The sequence below is a fragment of the Nyctibius grandis genome, chromosome 2, assembly GCF_013368605.1.
Source record: "Nyctibius grandis isolate bNycGra1 chromosome 2, bNycGra1.pri, whole genome shotgun sequence".
In the NCBI taxonomy this organism is placed as follows: Eukaryota; Metazoa; Chordata; class Aves; order Nyctibiiformes; family Nyctibiidae; genus Nyctibius; species Nyctibius grandis.
The window spans coordinates 119742972-119764841 of record NC_090659.1 but is presented as its reverse complement, the minus strand read 5'-3'; the positions used below and the strand labels follow the sequence as shown (position 1 = coordinate 119764841).

Genomic DNA, 21870 nt, shown 5'->3' with positions numbered 1-21870 from the left:
TTCCAATTAGCCATTGTCCAGCTGATCAGGCTGAACTGTAACTCTTGTGACAATTACAGTGATAAGTATATGCAAATATATTTTGAAATATGATTAGATTTGTAGACTGGAGTTCTCTGTCCACAGAAAAATCGGAACAAGCAGCAAACCATCTTGTACAAACTTAGTGAAAAGCCTGAGAAAAATGAACATGATATTTACATAAAATATTTACATGAAATGTAAAAATCACTGCTCTACTTACACAAATTTATTTTCTGTGTATATCCGATTTCCAAATTATTGTTCCACTTAGCTTTATTCTCAGTCTATCCATTAACTTATATATATGTTCATCTGCTATTTTTTCACTGAGGACCAAGGCCTTGTTTGTCTTTGCATTCAATGTACACTCTGCTGTAGGAAAAGTTGTTGAAACAATATGGTAAAGCTCAGTGAAAGATGTCATAGGAAGGGAAGATGATTTTATTTTAAAACAAACTAATCTCAATGAGGCTGTCATATCCACACACTCAAAATCATCTAGGCTCATGTCCAGCATTCAGGTAGAAAGACGTGCATCCAGATGCATTGCCAGGACTCCCTGAGATGAACAAGTACAAGGGTGGGTGGCTGTGGAGTCTTTATCATACACATCTACCTTCTTTTTAGGTTGACAACCTCCTTGCTGATGTGTTTTTTTTATGTGTTTTTGCTTAAGGAGATGACAGCAATTAGGATCTTCTGTCTCTCCCATCTGTCCCACCTATATGTCTTCAGGATTAACTCACTTCTCTTTTGTCTCCTTATATGAGTGTCCTAGGCTCCAATCTAGTCTTTATCTACTGCCATCATCTCTTAATGGCTTGAGTCTTTGTTTTAGTTTGGGTGTAGGCTGTCCTGACAAGTTACATGTAGTTATGTTGAGTACTGATGACCTATTGATGAATCTAGGTGCTATCAATACATGCCATCTTATATTCCTCCTGCCAGTCCTCCTGGTATCCACACCCAGGCATTCCCATTCGCTTTTCATTCATAGCAATCTTAACATTTCAGTTGCAGCTCTCTATGCCACTGCTACCTGTTGTTCAAAACAGTTCATTACTGAAACTCCCTTTCTTCATTTAGTTCATTAAAAACTCTCTGCCTTGGGTTCAACCACCAACAGGGACCAGCTGCACCATCTAACAACTGGATGGCAGTTTGATTTTTGACAAGAGCTTCAGCAACTGATCCATACCCGTCTTGATCTCCTGCCGGTAATCCTAAGGGCACTTAAGGCCAACCAAGGGCTGGGAAAGGCAGATTTTCACAGTAAATGCTAGAGATTTAATATTCATAATCCTCCTTATTCAGACTGCTCCATAAAAATAGAAGGGAAGATTTTGTAACATGCACATCAGGTGGTATACTCAACTGTGCTGAGGATACCTATTCACTTAGCAAATGTTACAACAGATGGCAATCATGTTCAGTAGCAGTCTGGTCTGGATCTTAGCAAAGTCCAAGAAGTAAAAAATGCTAAATGTCCCTATCCAATCTCTGCTTTATAATACATTCCAAAATAATAATTTGGGAGTTCTGAAACACTGTGTTTTATTATGTCGGATTATAGATCAGCAGCATATGAGAAGACAGAAGTAATTCCAGAGGGAGAGTAAGGGTTGAAAAGATTTGCGGTAGCCCATCCCAGGCTGTTGGTGCCTACAGATTCATATATCCTCAGGGAACCTTTCATTATACCTAAACGTTCAGAGTGTTTCAGAACAGGTAATGGCCTTTCCCTGTAGAGATATTTTTCTTTGAAACAGTCGGTATGTCAGCATCTGGAAGACTGAAGCTAATACTAGAAAGTTTAGCTGTCGTCTTCTCATGAGAAAATTAATCGTAGCTCATTGCGGAAGCATGTATCATTGTTTTTCCTATTTATAATTTCCTTTTCTAATTACATTGACTATAGATTTGAATATGACTATTACATCTCTCCAGTCATAAATATCCCCAGTAACTTCGGAATAGCAAAAAGCAAGCAAACAACAAAACCCACAGACCCAATATAGAATCAGACAGCGTAGTCCTGTAATTTTCATTATTAATCATTAATATGTAAGAGATTTGTATCCGCTCTCTATTTTAAATATACAGATTTATTGTGATCTAAATGCCATCTATGTTGGTACTGAAATTTTAATTATATTGGAAATTTTGGCACCTTTAGTAGATCATAGCTTTAAAACTTCACCATACATAATTCTAGCCATATGTAAAATTCCTGCTCTTACCCTGCATTGAGCTCTTACTATATTACTCCCATTGCTGTATATTGGAGCCAGAAAGAGGAGTGTGCTTACTTAATCTCATTCTCTCCCGTTTACATTTCCGTCTTCAAGTCAGTCCTAATTGAAGAAAATGTTTCCTGTCTCCCAAACTATCCTTTCTTATTCACACTCCCTCTACAGTCAATCCCTGTGAAAGAGACAGCATCTTTATTGTTATTATTATTATTATCATTATCATTAACCTTTCAGGAAAACTCCAGCTGTTCATTCTTTCTTGTTACATTTTAAGCTCTCTCAGGCAAGGACTGTCTGTTTTGATATTATTTACAGCAATGAGCACATTCTTGGTACTTAACTAAAAATGGTGCTGTTGTGACACCTAATCAAACATGGAAGTGGCTAACTAGAAATGCTTGTTCTTACCATCAGCTTATTCTCCACCGATGGAAAATCATATACTCTCTTCCGGAAACAATGGCACTTTAGAGTACAAGACATCCCTGGCCCCTATCTCACCGGGAAGATACTCACCCATTCCAAAGCACATGCTTGTGGAGGACGACTACACCAGGTCAGATACTTCTCTTTATTTTTTACCTTTCATGACAGTTGCAAAATATGTAGATGAAGCACTCAGTGCACCTCCAGAAGAATATGGCATATAGTTCTTTTCACCCCTGTTCAAGGGAAGATGAATTGAAACTGTTACAGGTATGAAGATAACTGAGAGAAAGATCACACGAATGAATGCTGACCTGAGGTCCGTGTTGTCTTGGTACAATCCTGCACTAGTTCCTAAACAACATGGGTGCACTAGAGCAATGCTGGCACTGAGCTAAATTTTCTGCTCCTTAACAGGTGTATTAGCTGTGATAGTTCCTTACTAGCACAATTAGGAGATCCCAGGACGAGTGACTCATCTGGCTCACTGCATGCATGGGTGGAGTAACTCTGTGTGTGTTTGTACCTGTCTGTGACAGTACACTCGGAAAGGTCCAGCTTGTTTAGTTTAGTGAAAGGGAGGCTGGAAGAGCCTGTAATTGCTCTGTGTACACACACTGGAAAATAAATGTCATGGATAGTAAACGCTATGGGGGGAAAAAAAATGTATAAACTGGCTGCAAATAAATATAAGAGGGAAATTGGAGAAAGTTTCATAGCCATTAGAGCAATCATATTATGAAACAGTTTTGTGAGAGCATGGAGGTTAAGAGAAAACTGTTTATGCAGTGGCACTTGATACCATTATAAAAGGGATTCTTTGATGTGATTATCAGCAAAATGACCCTGGAAATTGCTTCTAATCCTTTTTTTTTAATAATCCCAAACAGATTGAGACTACTATAAGGAAGTATGGTAGCAGAATTTTATCTATGTAGTGGATGTCCAGGTAGAAAAGACACATAGGAAAGTGCTGGGAGGGTTCTTTTATGCCTTGTGTTAGATCAACACTGAATGTCACTGATGAGACAAGTGTCTATTTATCTTTTTGTTTGAAAAGCACTACCGTTCACTTAGAAAACAGTTGTTAAGTTTGTAAAATGAGCCCTCATTATAATGTCTAGTGCCACAGAAAATGAGAAATTAATTTTTCTTCTGTGCTTCAGTATTAATAAATTCATTGTGTTTAAAGCTAGGAGGGAGCTGTTCTGATCATCTAACCTGACCTACTCTATATCTCAAGGCAAAGAATTTCATCCACTTGTGTATTCATCAGCTTCATAACTTGCTAATTTGCATTCCATGTTTCTTGTTGCATATGATTATGATCTCAAGCTGCTTGACTTGTTGGATCAGTCAGATTCAGAGTAACTAAATCATGATACAGTGTTTAATCAGGACATAAATGTATGGCAACCACACCTTGGTTCCCTGTCTTGGCTAAAATAATTTCTCCTTTGTTATGATTGAGGATGCAAAGCTAACATTGCTTTCCTTCAACTTATGAGACATTCAATTAGGATGAATTTTCTCCAAAGTGTTCCAAGAAGTTACATTTTTAAATTAATAGTTAAAACATTGATTTCATTGAATTGTGCATCAAGGCTTTGCCTGAGCTAGTACTGACCTCATAATTTCTAAAATGCCTGTGTATAGGAAGTATACCAATATAGTATCTGGGTTACAATGATGTAAGCTTTGTCAACAAGCTTGTAGTGCTGAATTCTCTCCTCTTGTACTGAAATGTCAGCACCATTATTACTGAGAAGGAGTTGGCAAAGTTTAAAAGCAGCAAAAAAAATGCAACCTTAAAGGCAGATAATAGTTAAGGAGACCAAGAAGTCATGGGAAGTGAATCCTAAAAAAAAGGAGAAAAGCTGCCCTGAGAATTAAAAGATCATTTAAACACTTAGAAGACCTGTAAAGTAATGAAGAAGTATCTTTAGACAGTCCTGTGTTTCATTTTAACTTTCTAATTACTTCTACGAAAAGGAAAAAAGAACAAAAAAAGAAAAAGTAGTTATAGAAGAAAAGGCAACAACAGTTAGTTACCCATTAGTTCAGCAGGTATCCAGTAGAAAGCATACCTGCTCAAAGAACCATGCAGGACGTGTATTGAAATTAATTTGTATTAATTAGTAATTTTGATCTTTTTAGGAAGAAAGATGTATTCCTATCCTGATATTTTTAGTTTGCTTTTAAACAAGTTAATTTTGCTGGTTTAGCTCCTGATAGTAAAATCAAATACAGACAGAGTCTGGTTCTTGACTGAGGTATTCACACCAATGTCCATTTTGTATTATTTGGGGAAAAAAGTGAATGTCCAGAGAAGCCGTGTATATTCTGTGCAATACTCCTCTCCTGTGTTCTTCTTCCTATCTGGATTCCCAAATTAGTATGTTGTCTGATGAAAGTCTGATATCTGAAGTCTTCTGTGGCATTGGCGCTACTGACAGGAGAGGCTGACTCTGCAAGCACGATCTTCTGTGGAAGGCACGTAGCACTGGCAGAAACAAAGGTGTCCAGTAATAAGAACAGACTCTGAATGCAACCGAGCAAATCAGATGAAAGTCTCGTAGTTCTAAACAAGTATTTACTTTGACCTATTGAAAAGGAGGAGGCTATTATGGACTTAATTATATTAGTGATAATAGCTTGTGTGCTACACTGATACTCAGGATGCAAAAGCATAAAGATAAAATGAATGTAGTCATAAGAAAAACCGCGCTTCTCGCCATTGCATTTCCTCATTGGACATACATCATACAGCACTATCTGAGAGACACCCAATGAGCCAGGAGACCAGCTTTCTCCTGACTACAACGACGAAGAATCTCTGACCTTCAAACCAGAACCATTTAACCCTTGAACGATGCTGAGCCTTTTTTTTAAAAAATGTCCCTGTAGCTAATTATTGCCTATTGATTCAAATGGGACTATTAAAAATGCCACAGTTAATTCTCACAGTGATTTTCACAGCGATAAACTGAGAATATCAAATATCTTCTTATTTTAATGGTGGGCTCATCAATAAATCCTGCACTCTCTGTGCAATGCCATAGGATTTACTGATGAGCCCACCATTAAAATAAGAATATATTTGGAAAGTCTTTGTTGCTGACCAGTTTAGAAAGACTTAAAACCTTTTGGGAGGTTAATTATCCTATTGATAATTTCAGTGAAACCTATAGATCCCTTGATTGCAGCATTTATAATTAGGTTTCCTCACATAATTTTTTATAATTAAGATGATTGCCAACTACTGCAGTGCTATCTATTAAAACTACCTGGTTCTTGCTATAATAGGTTTTCAGGGCTAATTTACATGGTGATCACATAAGGAAATTTATTACCCATGCAGTCATAATATGGCAACACGTCTGGCAGATATTAATTTGTGCCAGCTAAAAATATTTGGAACAGTAACTTCTCCACTGTAAGAGGCCTTTGCAATTTCATAATTCTTTGTACACATGATCTGAGTGAGGCTGATGACAAACTTTCTTATAACTTACTTGCTATAATGAATCTATCGGTAAAGTTTAAATGGTTGAACAGTCAACTTAATTTGTCCACTTTCTCTTGCTTTTCTTTTTTGTTTTTCTTTTTTTTCTTCCAGTTCTAATTTTTTTATCTAAATACTTGTATTTTTCTCCAAAAAAAATGTTTCTGTTGACAAAAACTTGTAATTTTTGGTCTGATATTGAATCTGCCTCTGAAAAAAAATTGATACAACTTTTACTTAATAAAACTATGGGGAAAAATAAGTTAACCCAAGCACAAGGGATAGAAAAGTAATAAATCACCTTCAGCCACAAGTTTTAATGAAGCTGGATGTTGCCTTTAAATTACAGAGCTTTTGTGCGTTGTGTATATTATTAGTCTAAAATTCTGTCAGTTATGGGCATAATTTATATTTTGGTTTGATGGATTCATTTTAAATTCACTTGGGATGGAAGCTTTGCCTTCCTGTATTTTTTATAAAGATTGTCGTCTTTTAAAATTTAAATAAAATAATACAATTTCAGGTTAGTAGAACGTGGGATCAAAAGTGGATAAAAGCTATATGCCAAGTAACTGTATTAATACAATCATCATCCTCCTGCAAGTAAGTCCTTATTTGTTTTAGTTTCTGTTAAGATTAAAGTGTTGTGCAGGCAATGCAGGAGATTCCTTGATTGTGTTGCTGGCAGTTTCCTAACGCTGCTAGAGAGGAGAAACAGGAATAATTGCGTGACCTGCTGCTTATGAAAAGGAAGAACTAGTGGCAAACGATGATAAATAACAGCTGGGATCAGAGTGACCGCAAGTTGGTTTAGTTCATGATTCAAAGGAAGTCTGGAAAGATAGTCAGCAAGTTATGACTGTAGACTTCAGAAGAACAGACTTCAGCCTTTTTGGAGAATTACTAAGCAAAATCTCTTGGCATGCTGCCACAGAGACATAGGGTCCAGGAAAGATGGATGATTTCTAAACAAAATTATTGAGAACTCAGGAATGAACCATCCTGTTGAGCAGGAAGGAGGGAGATTCAGTAGAAGACCTTCTTGGCTGAGCAAAGAGCTTTCTGATGACCTAAAATGCAAGATGTAGACAAGCATTGCTTGACTGCTTAATGGCAAAATCAGAAAGCTGATTGATTTGAGCTAAGACTTACAAGAGTCATAAAGGATAACAAAAAGTGATTCTGCAGGTGTGCTACTTTCGAAAATGAAGGTAAAATTTGATGAAGAGAAAAACTGATGAATGAAGAGGGGAAGACAATGTAGTGACAGACAATAAAGAAAAAGCTGAAGTAGTCAACATCATCTTTGCCAGGCATTTAAGGGACCAGAAAGTAATTGGCATAGCCAGCATAGATTTACCATAGATTCAGTTTATTGCGTACTTGTCCAGCCTGATTGCCTTCCCTGATGAAACGAGTAGCTGAGTGGATAAGGGGATAAGCAGTGACTGCCCTATACCAACCAGTGCCACAGCACAGGTTCTGCCTTCAGCAGGAATGCTTCTTTGCTGGGTGAAAACACAACTGACTCCAAAGGTATACCTGACCCATGCCATAACTCCCACAGATGTGCATCTGGGATCTGCTGTGGGGCCCATGGTGATTCCTCTTCTCCACTAGTTGCCCTGGGGAGTGACTGCAAAGGTATTTCTCATACCTCTTCTGTGGGCAGGAGAAGCTGTAACACGGGTAGCACTCTTTAAAATTCCTCCAGCAGCCTCTCATCCAAACATGAGGAAGTGTTGGATAAACACGTACAACTAATCCATAGCTGGAAAGAAAATATGATTTGTAAAGGTTTGGAAACCTTCTGGATAGTTTTTTGGGTATCTCCTGGATTATATGCCATCACCCTGCTCATTAGCCTTCTCCCAGCATGGCTGTGCTCATTTGCATGCAATGGCAGACTTTGGTAAGGCTTTTGACACAGTATCCCACAGCATCCCACAGCATTCTCGTTTGAAAGCTGAGGAAGAGTGGACTAAAACAAGAGACTGGGTTGGGAACTGACTGAACCAGTAGGCTCAAAGGGTAATGATCATCACTTGACATCTGTCAGGTGGTCAGTGATGAGCAGAGTAGCTCAGGATACCTTGGGCGTTGGTGAATATCTTCATCAATGACCTAGATCATGACACAAAGTGCACCCTCAGCAAATTTGCAGAGGATAATAAATTAAGGGGGAGTGGTTAACATGACAAATGGCAGAGCTGTATTCAACAGGGATCTTGATATAGTCGAGGACTGAACCAGGAGAAACCTCATAAAGTTCAGTAAGAAGTCTGCTGCTCAGCTGGAACGGCTGCACACACTTGTAAGGGACATGAAACAAACATCTGAATTGCAGCTTCATTGAAAATGACCTGGAAGTTACAGCAGGTGCCAGGCTGAAGTGAACCCAGGAGCGCACTCTCATTGCCAGTCAGGTAATCAGCATACTAGGCTATATTAGGAGAAGCATGACCAGCAGAAAAAGATGAGTTAATTTCTAAAAGGCTATGAACCAATTTCCATTATTCTACTTCAAGAGGGATATGGAAAAACAGGAGAGGGTCCAACAGATTTTCAAAGTCCTAAATCACATGGAGGTTAGAGGGATGTTGAGGGAACTGAGGCTTGTTTAATATTGTGAAGAAGAGATTAAAGGGGCAATCTAAGAGCACCCTATAAATACTCAGTAACAAAAATGCTGAAACCAAATTCTTCTCAGTAGAGAAGGACCAATGGCCACAAGCATTGGCTTTGAATGTTCTGATTTCAATTTGAGAAGAAAAAAAAGACAAGGAGTGGGTGGAGTAATGCTGGAGCAGGTTGCTAAGAAGGGTTGTGAAATATCTACCCTTTGAGATTTTTAAGATTTGGCTAGAAAAAATCATGGTTGATCTGATCTAGTGTTGGCAATAATCCAACTTCAAGCACAAGATTGGATAAGATGACCTACAGAGATGTATTCCAACCAAATTTTCTATGATAGTAGGAAAAAAAAAGTGATTTTTTGTTTTAGTATTTTTGTGGAACATTCATTACTAATTTTTGTGGAACATACATTTCAGCTGAGAGAGAAGTTACAATTTATTCTTTAGTAGATGTCTGCCTTCTTATTTCCAGAAATATTGAAATTATAGTCTAAAAATCCTGTAGCATTTAGATGTCCATTCCTTCTGTCTTTAACAAACAATATAGGCAAAAGATCCATAAAAATAAAGAACTACCATCTTGAGTTTTTACTTCCTTTTTAACTTCATAAAATGGTAACATCAAACTTCTGTATTTCAGCTGATAAAAAATTCACTTTACTATTTAACTTTGGCTAGATATTAAAGATTCATGGATGAAAAAGCTGTCTGAGTTATCTGTTTTGCTGTGAAAAGCCTGTTTGATTTCTTTTACATGCATCTTTGCAAAATAACATTTTCTGGACGAGGAGGAGGTGCTGGGGATTGGAAGGGAGAAAAAGGAGAACCATTAAGTTGAAGTCTCAGGGGATTTTTTTCCCTGTATTGAAAGTAACGTTCCTCAACTGTTTCTTGTTTACTTACATAAACTTGCTAGTTCAATTTTATGATGTTTTATGGAAACACCTTTAAATTTGTATTGATACACATATTTGACTTTTCAGTATTAAACCATTACAACTAATAATATTGTTTGTGTGTTATAAAACTATCAATAACAGTTTTCTGACAAAGGTTTTATGAAGCACAACAGTAGGAAAAAAGAAGTGTAATTTTTAGTAATGAGTCCTGAAAACTGTTTCTTTGGAATCTTTAATGATTTGACTCAGATCATCCATTGATAAAATATTCTGCATGCTTTAAAAGTGTATAATTGTTGAAAGGAGTTAGCTGCGTTTCCTGTTAGTTTTTGTGAGGGAATTGAAACTCATGTTTCCCTGATGAAGAAGGTCATCAAGTACTGTGGGTAGAACTTTTAGATGGTGAATTTTACACCATGTTTTTGACCTGATGTTACTATATGAGTGATGAGTAACAGATACGTAGAAGTACGTTGATGTAGTTATATGAATATGACAGGTAATTATGAGCTTTCAACAATCATATCACCATGCCTAATCCAAACTCAGAATGTCACCTATGCCTTAAAGAGAATAAATTATACATAGTAATATGGGGAGACTGATAATGCTTTTTATTTATTCTTAGAATCATAGAATTGTTTAGGTTGGAAAAGGTCTTTAAGATCATCAAGTCCAACCTTAAGATCATCACGTCCAATCATCTTCCTATTAAATCACTTGTAACTTCGGCAGATTAATTGTTCAAGTTAATATTTTCATGTTAATTTCTTGCCTGGGGCTAGATTTGTTTATCTAGGAATAGCAAAGGTTACATGTTTGTTTTGCTTTTATATCTATTATTTTTAAAGTAATTTTAATTTACTATTAAGCCACTATTATCACCAAATTAAATTGCATTTATTTTTGGCCATAGCAGCTTGGTCATTTAAGGGATGAAGTAATACATGGCTTAGTTCATGTTCTATTATATTCTATTGTATTCTACGTTAAAAATTGTGGCGATGATATTATAAATACTGTAATATTCCATACATAGCTTCAGAATGTTGAAATATAGGAGCTGATGAAACTGAATCCACATAGTATTTCTACTGCAATTGTGAAAATCTGTCTAAATGCCAACAAATATGTCTTTGGAAAAACTACAATTCATTTATCCTCCAAAATGTATTTAATATTTTTTTTGCAGTAGAATTCTTTAAGATTCCATCCTCACACTGCAGTGTATCAAAGCTTCTCAAAAGTTTGTAATACTGACTAGATTGTTTAAAAAAGCCAGCACGATTAAGCAAAGCATTATATGGCCAAAGCTAGTTTTTCTCTCCACTTACGTCTTCTGGCTCTTTCTGAAATAGAAACATAATCAGGAGTGATTCTCTTCTGTGCTCTGAGTGCCCACTCCTGTTAGATTTGAACATTGAAGAAACTGGAGGAATAGAGGGCCTGTGTTTGGCAAGGAATTATGGTAAGACTGGGTGCAAAAATGAGGGAGAACTTTTAACTGTGTATATGAGAATGGAAATCACAAGAAGGGAAGACTGGTATTTATTGGGTAAGAAAACTTGGATTTGGAAGGGGAACTTAGGACAAAGAAGAACATAAGTGAGAAATGGGTGAAGAGGCAAAAAGAAGCAGTGGAGAAAAATAACCTAGAGAAGAGCAGCAATGATTTTCAGGGCTGCTGAATCAGCAACTCCCTCAGACAGTGAGACATGAGGTTTGGGATAATCGATAGTTGTGCAAGAAGACTGAGGCAAGGAACAGAGATAGACAGCAGGTAGGAAAGGTTGCTGATTAGATGCTGGCAGGATCAGGCTAGAGCCATCTCTCTCTAGAAAAATGGAGAGGAAGCCAGGTTTCTGGGGTTTGCGTGATGTGTGCGTGATCCTCACAGGCAGTCTGTCATGATTGTTCATTTGCATTGCCTGTCCATCTGGAAGATGGCAACCTGCTGCTGCTACTGGTTACTCCTCGTAACTCAGGAGGTAAAGTTCTCATGGTCTAGCTCTTAAGTTGGCGACCCTCTGATGATTATATCGAATTCCATATGGTGTCCCATAATAGGATTTCTTTCTTGATTTAGTCTTTGTTCAATCTAAGGAATTATTAAAAAAAATATTAAAAGAACACTATTCAAGTTACATATGAAATGTTCAGTTAAGAAAAGAAAAAATTAAGTTTTTCTGTACAACCTTAAATTGGACCCTTGGTGAAATACAATGGTACAGTATTTAGTTATGCTATCATCTAAAAATGTCTACTTGTAGAACACTTGTCAACAGCTTTTTAGAAAAAGAAGTAACAGTTGTATTTCTTAGCTCTATGTTGTTATTCATTCATTTCAATGAAGCATGAAATTGCTAAATTACACAGCAACTATTTTATATTTCATGTATTTAATACACAAATTTTATCTTAAACTAATTGTCAAACTTTACAAATGCATAATAATTGTCTCCCTATCATAAGATTTTGTTTTGCTACCCCAAATTTATTTTAAGTAATAAGCCTTAACTTGGGAGAATAATTTATGTTAAAGTGAAAATTTAGTTATTGTCAAGGCACCAATCTGTTACATTCTGAGTAATCCACACATATTTAATCAGGCCTGTCAGAGATTCCCAAGTAATAGGATTTGACTATTTCTAACACAGTCAGTGAAAGCTACTTATTACTTAACACTTAAAAAAAAATAAAATTTTAGAATCTGCTTTAGTGCCTGTATGGAGATTTTTGAAATGAGATAGTAGGATTGGCAGTGATAATACACACAGAAATGGTAAGCAACATTTAATAGTGCACAGAGGAAAAAGATAACCCTAAGTACATACTACATGTGTCATGGGTATGGGCTCTTAAAGCAGCTGTTACCACTTAAGAAAGACACCTTGGGGTGGTTGTCTTTAGTTCTGTGACATTGTCAGCTCAGTACTCAAGAGCAATCAAAAAGGTAATTAAGAATGGAAATAGGATCTGATAGGAAAGGAAAAGAGTGCAAAATATAATGTTTTTCTGTATGAATCTATTATACATCCAAGTCTTGAATGCTACATGGGGGCAACTGGAAAAAGCCCCAGAAGAGGGTGACAGAGATGATCAGGGGTGTAGCATGATTTCCAGGCAGAGCTAAATAACCAATAATTCCAGTATAGATGAAAAGATGTCAGAGAAATAGAGAACAGATCTGCAAAAGTACCTGTGACATAGAGAAGGCAACAGGCAACTACTATTAGCATTTTCTTACAACTCAGATACAGTGAGTTTACAATGCATTGCCATGTTTAAAATACAGAAAATAGAAGTTTTTTAAATGTTATCATATGTTAACAATGTACAACCAAGTAACAGGCTTACAGTACACAAGGGTAGACGTTTTTGGGTATGTCACATGATTAGTTTGTGGGACTCATTGCCACAGGGTGCTGTGAAGCCTAAGAATATAAAAATGTTCAAATACGGATGATGGTAAGTGCTCAAATTCATGGTGGATAGGCCCACTAACCACATTTTTCTTGGATTTAGTTTCTGGTCTACATGGTCCCTAACTTGCTGATTTTCAGCAGCTGAGCAGGGAAGGGCCACTCTTTACTGGCCCTGTTTCCTAAAAAGTCACTGTAAGGGACTAAGGTTTTTGGTCTGATAGTCTCACCATTCCTATGTGCAATGACCTTTGTTTCCATTACTGCAACAGAAAATCATTACTGATTTTTTCCAAATTAAGCAGTCATTTCATTTCCTAATTCCTAACGGCTAAGAATAATGAGTGTAGAATTGGGTGTAGAATATTAAAAGTTCTAAATCATACTTATGCCATCTTGTAGGCTATTTCATTTGAAAACCCGATTAAAATGTTTAAATAGTGTTGTTAAGAGGAACAAGGCAATCCTTACTCTTCATTACTGTGCTAAAAAAATTGCTGTGATCTTAAGCACTTGTTTTGAAGTTACGGAAGACTTTAAGGCTCATGAAAATAGCAGTTAATAATGGAAAAGCTGAGAAATCATTGATTATACAAGGATTTCCAGAAAGAACTAAGGTGATGTACTTCTGGTATTTTCTTCCAGCTCTTCACACTCCTTCTCTGTCTTTCATTTAGATGAAATAAACGTGTCATATGAGTGATTTGGTCTTATTTGAATTGCCAAGACACAACCTATGGAATAAAATCAATTTTCAATTCTAAATAAACCTATTGAGCAATAAGGTATGTGGTTCTCCTAGAAGGTTGTAGGAACAAGAAACTAGAAGACAAAAGACATATATATATATACAAATCACTGGTTATTAGAAGTGGAAGAGTTCATTTGTATTAAATTGTTATTTCTTTTAATAGTTACATACTTTTAAAGATAGTTCTGTTCACACTTCCCAGCACCATTATGTTAGCAATACTAACGTATTAGTTGTCTTTACTGGACTTGGGTACAATTAAAAATTGCTACTCAAAGAAAAATTTTGAAAACTTGTGAATTTATTTTCTCTCAGATTGAATTTAGCACTTCCTGACTATAGCCCTGCATACTCAATATGCTGTGAGAGCTTAGCTGGTTTCTTTCCATATCAAAAAAGGTTTTAAAAACCCAAAAGTGAAACTGTTAACATTTAATGTGTTATGTGCTGGCAACTGAACCCTACCAAACAGGATTCTGCAATAAAAGAAGTTAAAATTAAATTGAGGACCCTGCGTGATGCTGAGGAAAGAATGGTTTTAATAATGCCATTTTCTTATAACTTCTGTTGTGCAATAAAGCCAGCCTGAAACAATAACACAATGATGATCCAAACAAGGAATAATAAGGACTAGAAACAACTAGGAAGATTTGCTTTCTTTACACAATCTGTTATGAAATAAATAAATAAAACCAGTGTCAGATCAATCTTCTACCTCCCACTGCTACTGTTAGCTTCTCCACCGATTAGTTATACCTTTCTGTGGAAATTGTGCCTCATTGCAGTTAGGTCTATACTGATTAACAATTCCAGCTTTCTTTTTTTTTTTGTTTTTTGGCTAGAGAAATAGTTTATGACTATCTGCTGTTCTGACTGCCATTTAAAAGCTTACCTTGTGGCACTGAGTGAGTTGATTCTCTCTCCTGTAATTGAATTATCTATTGAGGCATGCTCAAGCAAAGCTATGCTACTACTTGCCTTTTCTGTTGCTTTTCCTGTATTATTGTATGCCTGTATTCTCATGCTAACAATTATTGCTGTCCATCTAGACCTGCAATTGCTGCTCTCCTTTATCACAGAGCTTGGGCTTTAGCTCACTGATAAAGACAGAGGATTATAATGTATGTTTGTCACTAAACATTTTAAAGACAGAAAGGGAGCTGATCTGCTAAATAAGATGTTACAGCAGCAGTTAGTTATTTTTCAGAGTAGATCCATATTAGATAATTACTCATTAAAATAGAAATTACAATTATCCAAGAAGTATACAGTAATGTTCACATATTCGACATTTTCAGGGGATATTTTTTGCATAAGTATTATAAAAAATGAAGATAATGGACAAAATAAATTCCATAATGTAGTTCTTTCTTCTTTCTCATGTTAAAAATTACAAAAATTGCTTCATATTTATTTTAAATAAGACAACTGTACCTGCTATCTCTGAAAGTGATGCAATTGCAAATAAACTACAGTGAATCAATCCTTAAATAATATATATCTAGCTTATAGGCTTTTGTTACAGTATGCTAAATGACCTGCTACACATTTTTAAATTCATTTGAAGAATTCATGCATCATAAAATAAGGCCTCAATGTTTATGTTCAGCCTGGCTTTTAATTACTTTGCAAGAAAAGTTGAGGTGACCTTGATTGTATTTTTTCAGAATGGCACATTAGAAACTGTTTCTAAACAACAGTCTGTTATATTCTGCTTACCCCGTGCTTTGAGAGAAGACAACCTGTCTCTGTCATAACACTGGAGAAGAAGATATGTGAGACAGGATTTACCAGATGGGCTGATCCCATTGAATAGAAGTTCTTTCTTCTTCTTCCAGTGAGGAGAGATATAAATGACAAGAAAAAATGCTTCGTTAGAAGAATCATTTAATAAAACTGGGTGGTCTTATTAATTCTCTTTTTTTTTTAATAATTTGGGATGGTTGTCTACCAAAGTAGGTAGGCAGCATTGTAGGAAAGTACTAGTTTGCCATAGAGAAGGTGAGGAGTCAGGAGGATATTTGAAGATAGTCTGTTGCAGCAAGTATCTTGTATTACTTTTAAGGATTACTGGCCTACATGAAGCACAGTTTGGATGACCAGGACAGTCGTCCGCCCAGTACCTTTTAATCATTATCCTCCTTTCCATTTTTCATCCCAACTTTCCATTATTTTTTCGCTATTTAATTTATATTTACTAAATTAAACTGAGAGATAATATAAGTTTATACTGATCTGAGCTGGACCCTAGATGTTACATACCACTTATTTTTCAAATTCTTTCTTTTCTGTGTCAATAAAACGTGCAGCCAGGGCCTAGCCATGCAATTGGCAGTATTAGCGTATGCATCAGTATGAAGGTATCTAAAAAACCAGTTCAGTCCATGATCTTAATGACCTCGAAGAATGGCATCTGATGGTAAATAGGTGGTTATGATGACCTCAGACCAGTTCAAGAAGTGCACTCTTAACTTGAATTAGCTGATGCCCTGAATCCTATTCTGAGCAGACTTCAAGCATTAAAAGGATAAGAAGTTTGAGTTCCTTTTCTTAACCATGTCATAGCATCACTTGACAAGGAGTAGAGGACTTTATACATCAGCGCGGTGAGAAAGGCTTGTTCCAATTTTCTGTTATCTTCCAATCCAGCAAGACTGAAAGGGAAAAAAATACTATATGTTTTAAAAATTGCTGGGCTTTGCAAAACATTTTGTTAGGGCTCTGTGCTTATACATGAACGACTAATTTGGTCTCAATATCTAGGTAGATGCTGAATATTTACCTCCATTTTGCTTTGGGAAGCGGTTTGTAACTGTCAATTAACATAGCAATCCCTCGTATCTATCCGTCCCTGTGGCATGATTTGTGTCTCAGTACAAGGTTGGATGGTCACTCACTGATGACTCAGTGTAGTTTGAACATTCACAATATAACCAAGAGGTAGCACCACTCATGTCATCTACTACTCAGAGAAGACAAGTAACTTGAATATAGGAAGTTAGCAAGTTGTTTATGGACAGGTTAGTGTTTTAAGCCATGAAGAAACGTACAGTTTTTATTCATCTTCCTGCACTGGGGCAATATTTCTTCAATTTTCATAGTAGGTATCAATTATTTTTTGTATTTGTACTTGTTCCTTTATATACTGCCCAAAAGCAAAAACGATTTCTGAGGGAATAAAAGACGGTATTGGTCTAAAATAAAATAAGTGGTTTTTTCCTCTGGATTTTTTGTATTGAAAGTAGCAATTGATTTAGTAAATAAATTATTAAATCCAAACCTCTGAAACAAGTGTGAACTATGCTAATAAAAAAGAATTGCTACCTTAAATGTTTTTAAAGGGATTGTACTAAATGCTTGACAGAAAGCTTTCTAACCAAATGAGTGACAGCTTTGCTATTTTGATATTTGGTAATCTTAAATTGTCATTTTTTTAACTGTAAAGTTTTCCCTGGGAAAGTCAGGCACAAGGAGTTCTCATATCATATGTCAGATTGCTATGAATAATGTTATTAGCATTGAGTGAGACCAATTTTTCAGTAAAACAGCTACTCCTTTTCCCCCAAAGGACAAAACCAGAAGCTAACAACAAAGGAAAATATGTTCTCTGTATCTGTGAGTACATCCACGACCGTAATAAATTCTGGTACCTGTGAAAGTCACAGCAAAAACCACACCCATGCGAGGCACAGTGCAGCCAGAAGAACAAAAGGAGTTTCAGTAACTGCTTGGCCTCTTGATATTTTCAGGCTTCTGAAATAAGTTTTTCATCTAGCTAATACTGTATTGCTGTGATTAAAGGCAGTGGCATACCTTGGATCTTCTGGCAGAAGCAAGGATATGACAGCAATTGCATCTTGGCACTCTTTAGAACAGAAACTTCAGGAAATTATGAGTCAGGTCTCACTCTCCCCGTAGGCCCAGAGGTATCTGCTGGGGCCAACACAGTAGTTGGAGAAGTTGCATGACGGGAAATGTACTATATGTGGTGCATTTTTTTGAAAACTGTTTGCTGCTTGTCTCCTGTGGATCCCTGGCTGGTTGGTACTAAAGGCTGCATCCCCTTCTCCCCCCTCCCCAGGTGGCTCCCTGGGAAGCTTATGGTAAGTATTGCCTCTCCCAAGTGGTTGGCCTCTAGGCAGCAGAAGAGAAATGCTAGGTGACCTGTCAGTCTCAGTTTTAGGATCTTATTCTTCATATCTAGCTTCACAGACTGCTGTCTGTAATTTGAAGCAGCAGTGTAAGTGCAATTGCAGTAGCCTTATCAACAAGGTTAACTGTTTGAGATGTGGTCTGCATAAGCAGATTTTGAAGGTTGAATCTGAAAAGAGAGCAAAGAACTCCTGAAATGAAATTAATTGCCTGCAAATGAGATGAGTTGCTTACACAGTTTGTTCCCATCAGTGTTATTATAGTATATGGCTCACTTTGACCACTGCTCTACTTGCAAAACCCCAGCTCATCGGAGCAGGAGTATGTTGTATTAACAAGTAATACATACTTCACCTTTATCTTAAATTAATGGGTAAAAGTACCGCTTTTCAGGTAGTAAACATCATATTTTCTTCTATGCAATGCTCAAAATTAAGATCACAGAAAGCTGTACAGAAGTAATGTTAGATCAAAAACAAAGCAGAGTATGTGGGAAAATTCATCACTGAACTTCAGAAATAAGATATTCCGTTTCAGTGCCACACTTCCTGTAAGCCAGTTCGTGGTCCACTTATGTTGTGTATATCTTTATATGCAGTTGCTTGTATGCTGTAATACTGTGTTATCAAATTCTAACGTTTCCTTTAACAGCACACTTTACTTGTCAGAATAGCCCTACGGAAAAGGTCTTGACAGATTTGCGATGCATGCTTTTAAAATGATTGCTGTGTTTTCTCTATACTCTCGGCCACTAATACACACCTGATCTTTTACTCTTGTCTCTGTATTACCAGGCCTCCTGAACCTGTTTACAGCACTGTGAACAAACTGTGTGATAAACCACCTTCTCCTAGGCACTATTCCCCTGTCGAGTGTGACAAAAGCTTCCTTCTTACAGCTCCCTATCCCCACTACCACGTAGGCCTGCTCCCTGACTCTGAGATCACCAGGTACTGCATGCGCTTCTTCCTCACCTCCTTTGTTAAGAGTGCATGAGCATCACTAGATTTATCTCATAGTTTGCATCTTCACCATAGATCTTTTTCTACAGCTTGTGCTTGTTTTTAACCATGCTTTCACATCTGCACCACTGGAAGATATATGCTACCTCGGTATATAATTTTGGTCATCCAAAATCCAGTGGAGAATACTGGCAATGTTCTGATCCATTGGAATGGTGCTCTGAAATAGGTTACATAATATGTATCACATTTTACAACTGAATTCAGTATTTGTTTCTCTGTGAGTGTAGAAAGTGACTCAGACTTCACTGAAAGCTGTAGCAATTTGGTTTGATTCAGCCGTTTTATTTCTGTGTCATGCATACTTCATTCACTGAGCATCTTTGGGTTTACAGGGTGGCTGCCTAAGCCATTCAGAAGAAATTGAGCAAAAAATAATCACCTCCCTCACCAAGTCATGGTTGGGAGTACATCTAAAATTTAGCATTCCCTAGGCTAGCTGTGCTCTAAGACGACAGCTAGTAAAACCTAAAATGATGAACATTTCCATAATTGAAGTAATGGAAGACATTTCTATAAAATATTGTCAGTGATTGCCTCCTGAGAAATACTTGATAAAGAAAAACATACTATCCAAAACTGTATGCTAGTATAACCCAGTTATTCTTCTATAGTCTGCTAGGATAGTAGTAAATTATTTGCAAACAAGACTTGGGAGACAGAGTTAGGCACAAGTTTTCAAGAAGGTGTTGAGTGCTTCCTTTGTCAAGAAAAAAACTATCATCTTTTATATTCTAGAGTAGAAGAAAAATAATTGTATTTGGAGCTTTGATCATAGACATTTTACCCAGAAAACACTTTTCAAAGAAAAAAGTAATGTGGGAAGAGGAGAGCAGAAGTGTGCAAGCGGAAAGTAAAATGGTAAATTAATGTAGGATATAATAACAGGAAAGAAACCCCAGGGATTAGAAAAACAGCTGTGGAAGGCATAGCAGTGCTATGAAATAGAAAGCTAAATTAAAAAAGTAATAAGACAAATACTAGTGAAGAATGCAACAGATGTGGTAAGGCCATGCAGAAGCTGTCAGGTTATTAGAATTAAAACTGTGTAGCTTCTAGAATTTGAAAAAGATGCTTAATCACTGGACAAAGTGATTAGTCAAGCTGTTCAGGCCAGTGCAAATATGAGTGAAAAACTCTGATAAGGGCAATGTTTTATAAAGGTATAAATAACACCAGAAGGGCACCAGGCGCTAAATAGATTTATCCACAATATTTTAATTTCTCTGCAAATATTATCTTAAAGGAAATAACTAGCCAAAAAGTAGTAAAATGACTTCAGATCTTCAGGTACAGCGTACACATGAGCAATTTATCTGTAAGCATCACAGTACTTCTGTGTATTTAGAGACAGAAAACAGAAGAGATCGTTATAAGAAGATGTCTTCTTCAACTCTTACTTTTAAAATTATTCCTTTAGAAAGAAAAGGAACAACTTGAATTAGAAAGTTGAACAAGCAGTTTCTAGGGGATTTGGGAGCCATGGACTTCTGTATTGGTAGCACTGAGGATTAGATTGTGGCTTGCTAACCACAGAGATATGCAATTCATTAGCTAAATGGTTGATCTTTATAGACAGGACTGTCAGGACTATGGACAATAATCAGTGGAGCCTTGGAAAGCTCATAGAAATAGCCCTAGGCCATTTTGCCACCTGAAGATATAATTCTCTACATCCTTTTGCTTTATTGTGTGATTGATTGAATACTTGGTCATCAGAAATTTGATGACCTGGTATCAGACTCTTGTGGTTTAACCCCAGCTGGCAACTCAGCCCCACCCAGCCGCTCCCTCACTCCCCCTGCAGCGGGACGGGGGAGAGAATCAGAAGAGTAAAAGTGAGAAAACTCATGGGTTGAGATAAAGGCGGTTCAATAGGTAAAGCAAAAGCCCCATGCGCAAGCAAATCAAAACAAGGAATTAATTCACTGCTTCCCATCGGCAGGCAGTTCAGCCATCTCCAGGACAGCAGGGCTCCATCACGCGTGACTTGGGAAGACAAACGCCATCACTCTGACGGTCCCCTCCTTCTTTCTTCTGCCCCCAGCTTTATATTCTGAGCATGGCGTCATATGGTGTGGAATATCCCTTTGGTCAGTTGGGGTCAGCTGCCCCAGCTGTGTCCCCTCCCAACTTCTTGTGCACCCCCAGCCTACTCACTGGTGGGGTGGGGTGAGCAGCAAAAAAGGCCTTGACTCTGTGTAAGCACTGCTCAGCAGGAACTAAAACATCCCTGTGTTATCAACATTGTTTCCAGCACAAATCCAAAACATAGCCATATACTAGCTACTATTTTACTACTACCAGCACAAGGACTTAAAAAGCTGAGTTTTGTTCTACTGTCAGTTAACAATTCTCTTCAAGAACAAAGTTTAATTTCTCTTCATTCCACTTCGATATAAAATTAAGCTCTAGTCCCTGTATATTTAATCAGTTTGCTTATTTCAACAGTCCAACAAAAACTGCAAAAAGAACACAAAAGATGAGAAAAGACACAAGTCATGGTTAAACGATCTGCACTATGCTCTGCTGCATGCTGTGGTAGAGGCAATTGATTGCTATAATATATACTTACTTCCCACTGTGAAATAACATTCAGATGGAAAATATGACAGTTTTTGATGTTCTCAAATACTGTCATCTTTTCCACAGGACTCTTTTAATAATTGACTGTGGAGGATGACATTTGAAATAATATTTAACCAAATGCCCTTGGTGAGGAAAGAGACAGCTTTAAAACATATACCATGATCCGATTTCCAAATGGACTCTGTATTCACA

General features: G+C 36.9%; 1 protein-coding gene across 7 annotated transcripts in view; it reads left to right on the top strand.

Annotated features, from left to right (window-relative positions):
- The window catches only part of DLG2 (discs large MAGUK scaffold protein 2), a 1096363-nt gene that overhangs the window by 790143 nt on the left and 284350 nt on the right, over window positions 1–21870 (top strand). For 5 of the 7 annotated variants that reach the window (XM_068425103.1, XM_068425108.1, XM_068425110.1 and 2 more), the window contains 2 exons: window positions 2691–2832; window positions 18862–19017. In XM_068425103.1, coding sequence (XP_068281204.1) covers window positions 2691–2832; window positions 18862–19017 — 298 coding nt within the window. The remainder of the gene's footprint in view (window positions 1–2690; window positions 2833–18861; window positions 19018–21870) is intronic. The other 2 variants (XM_068425109.1, XM_068425107.1) reach the window with 1 other exon arrangement.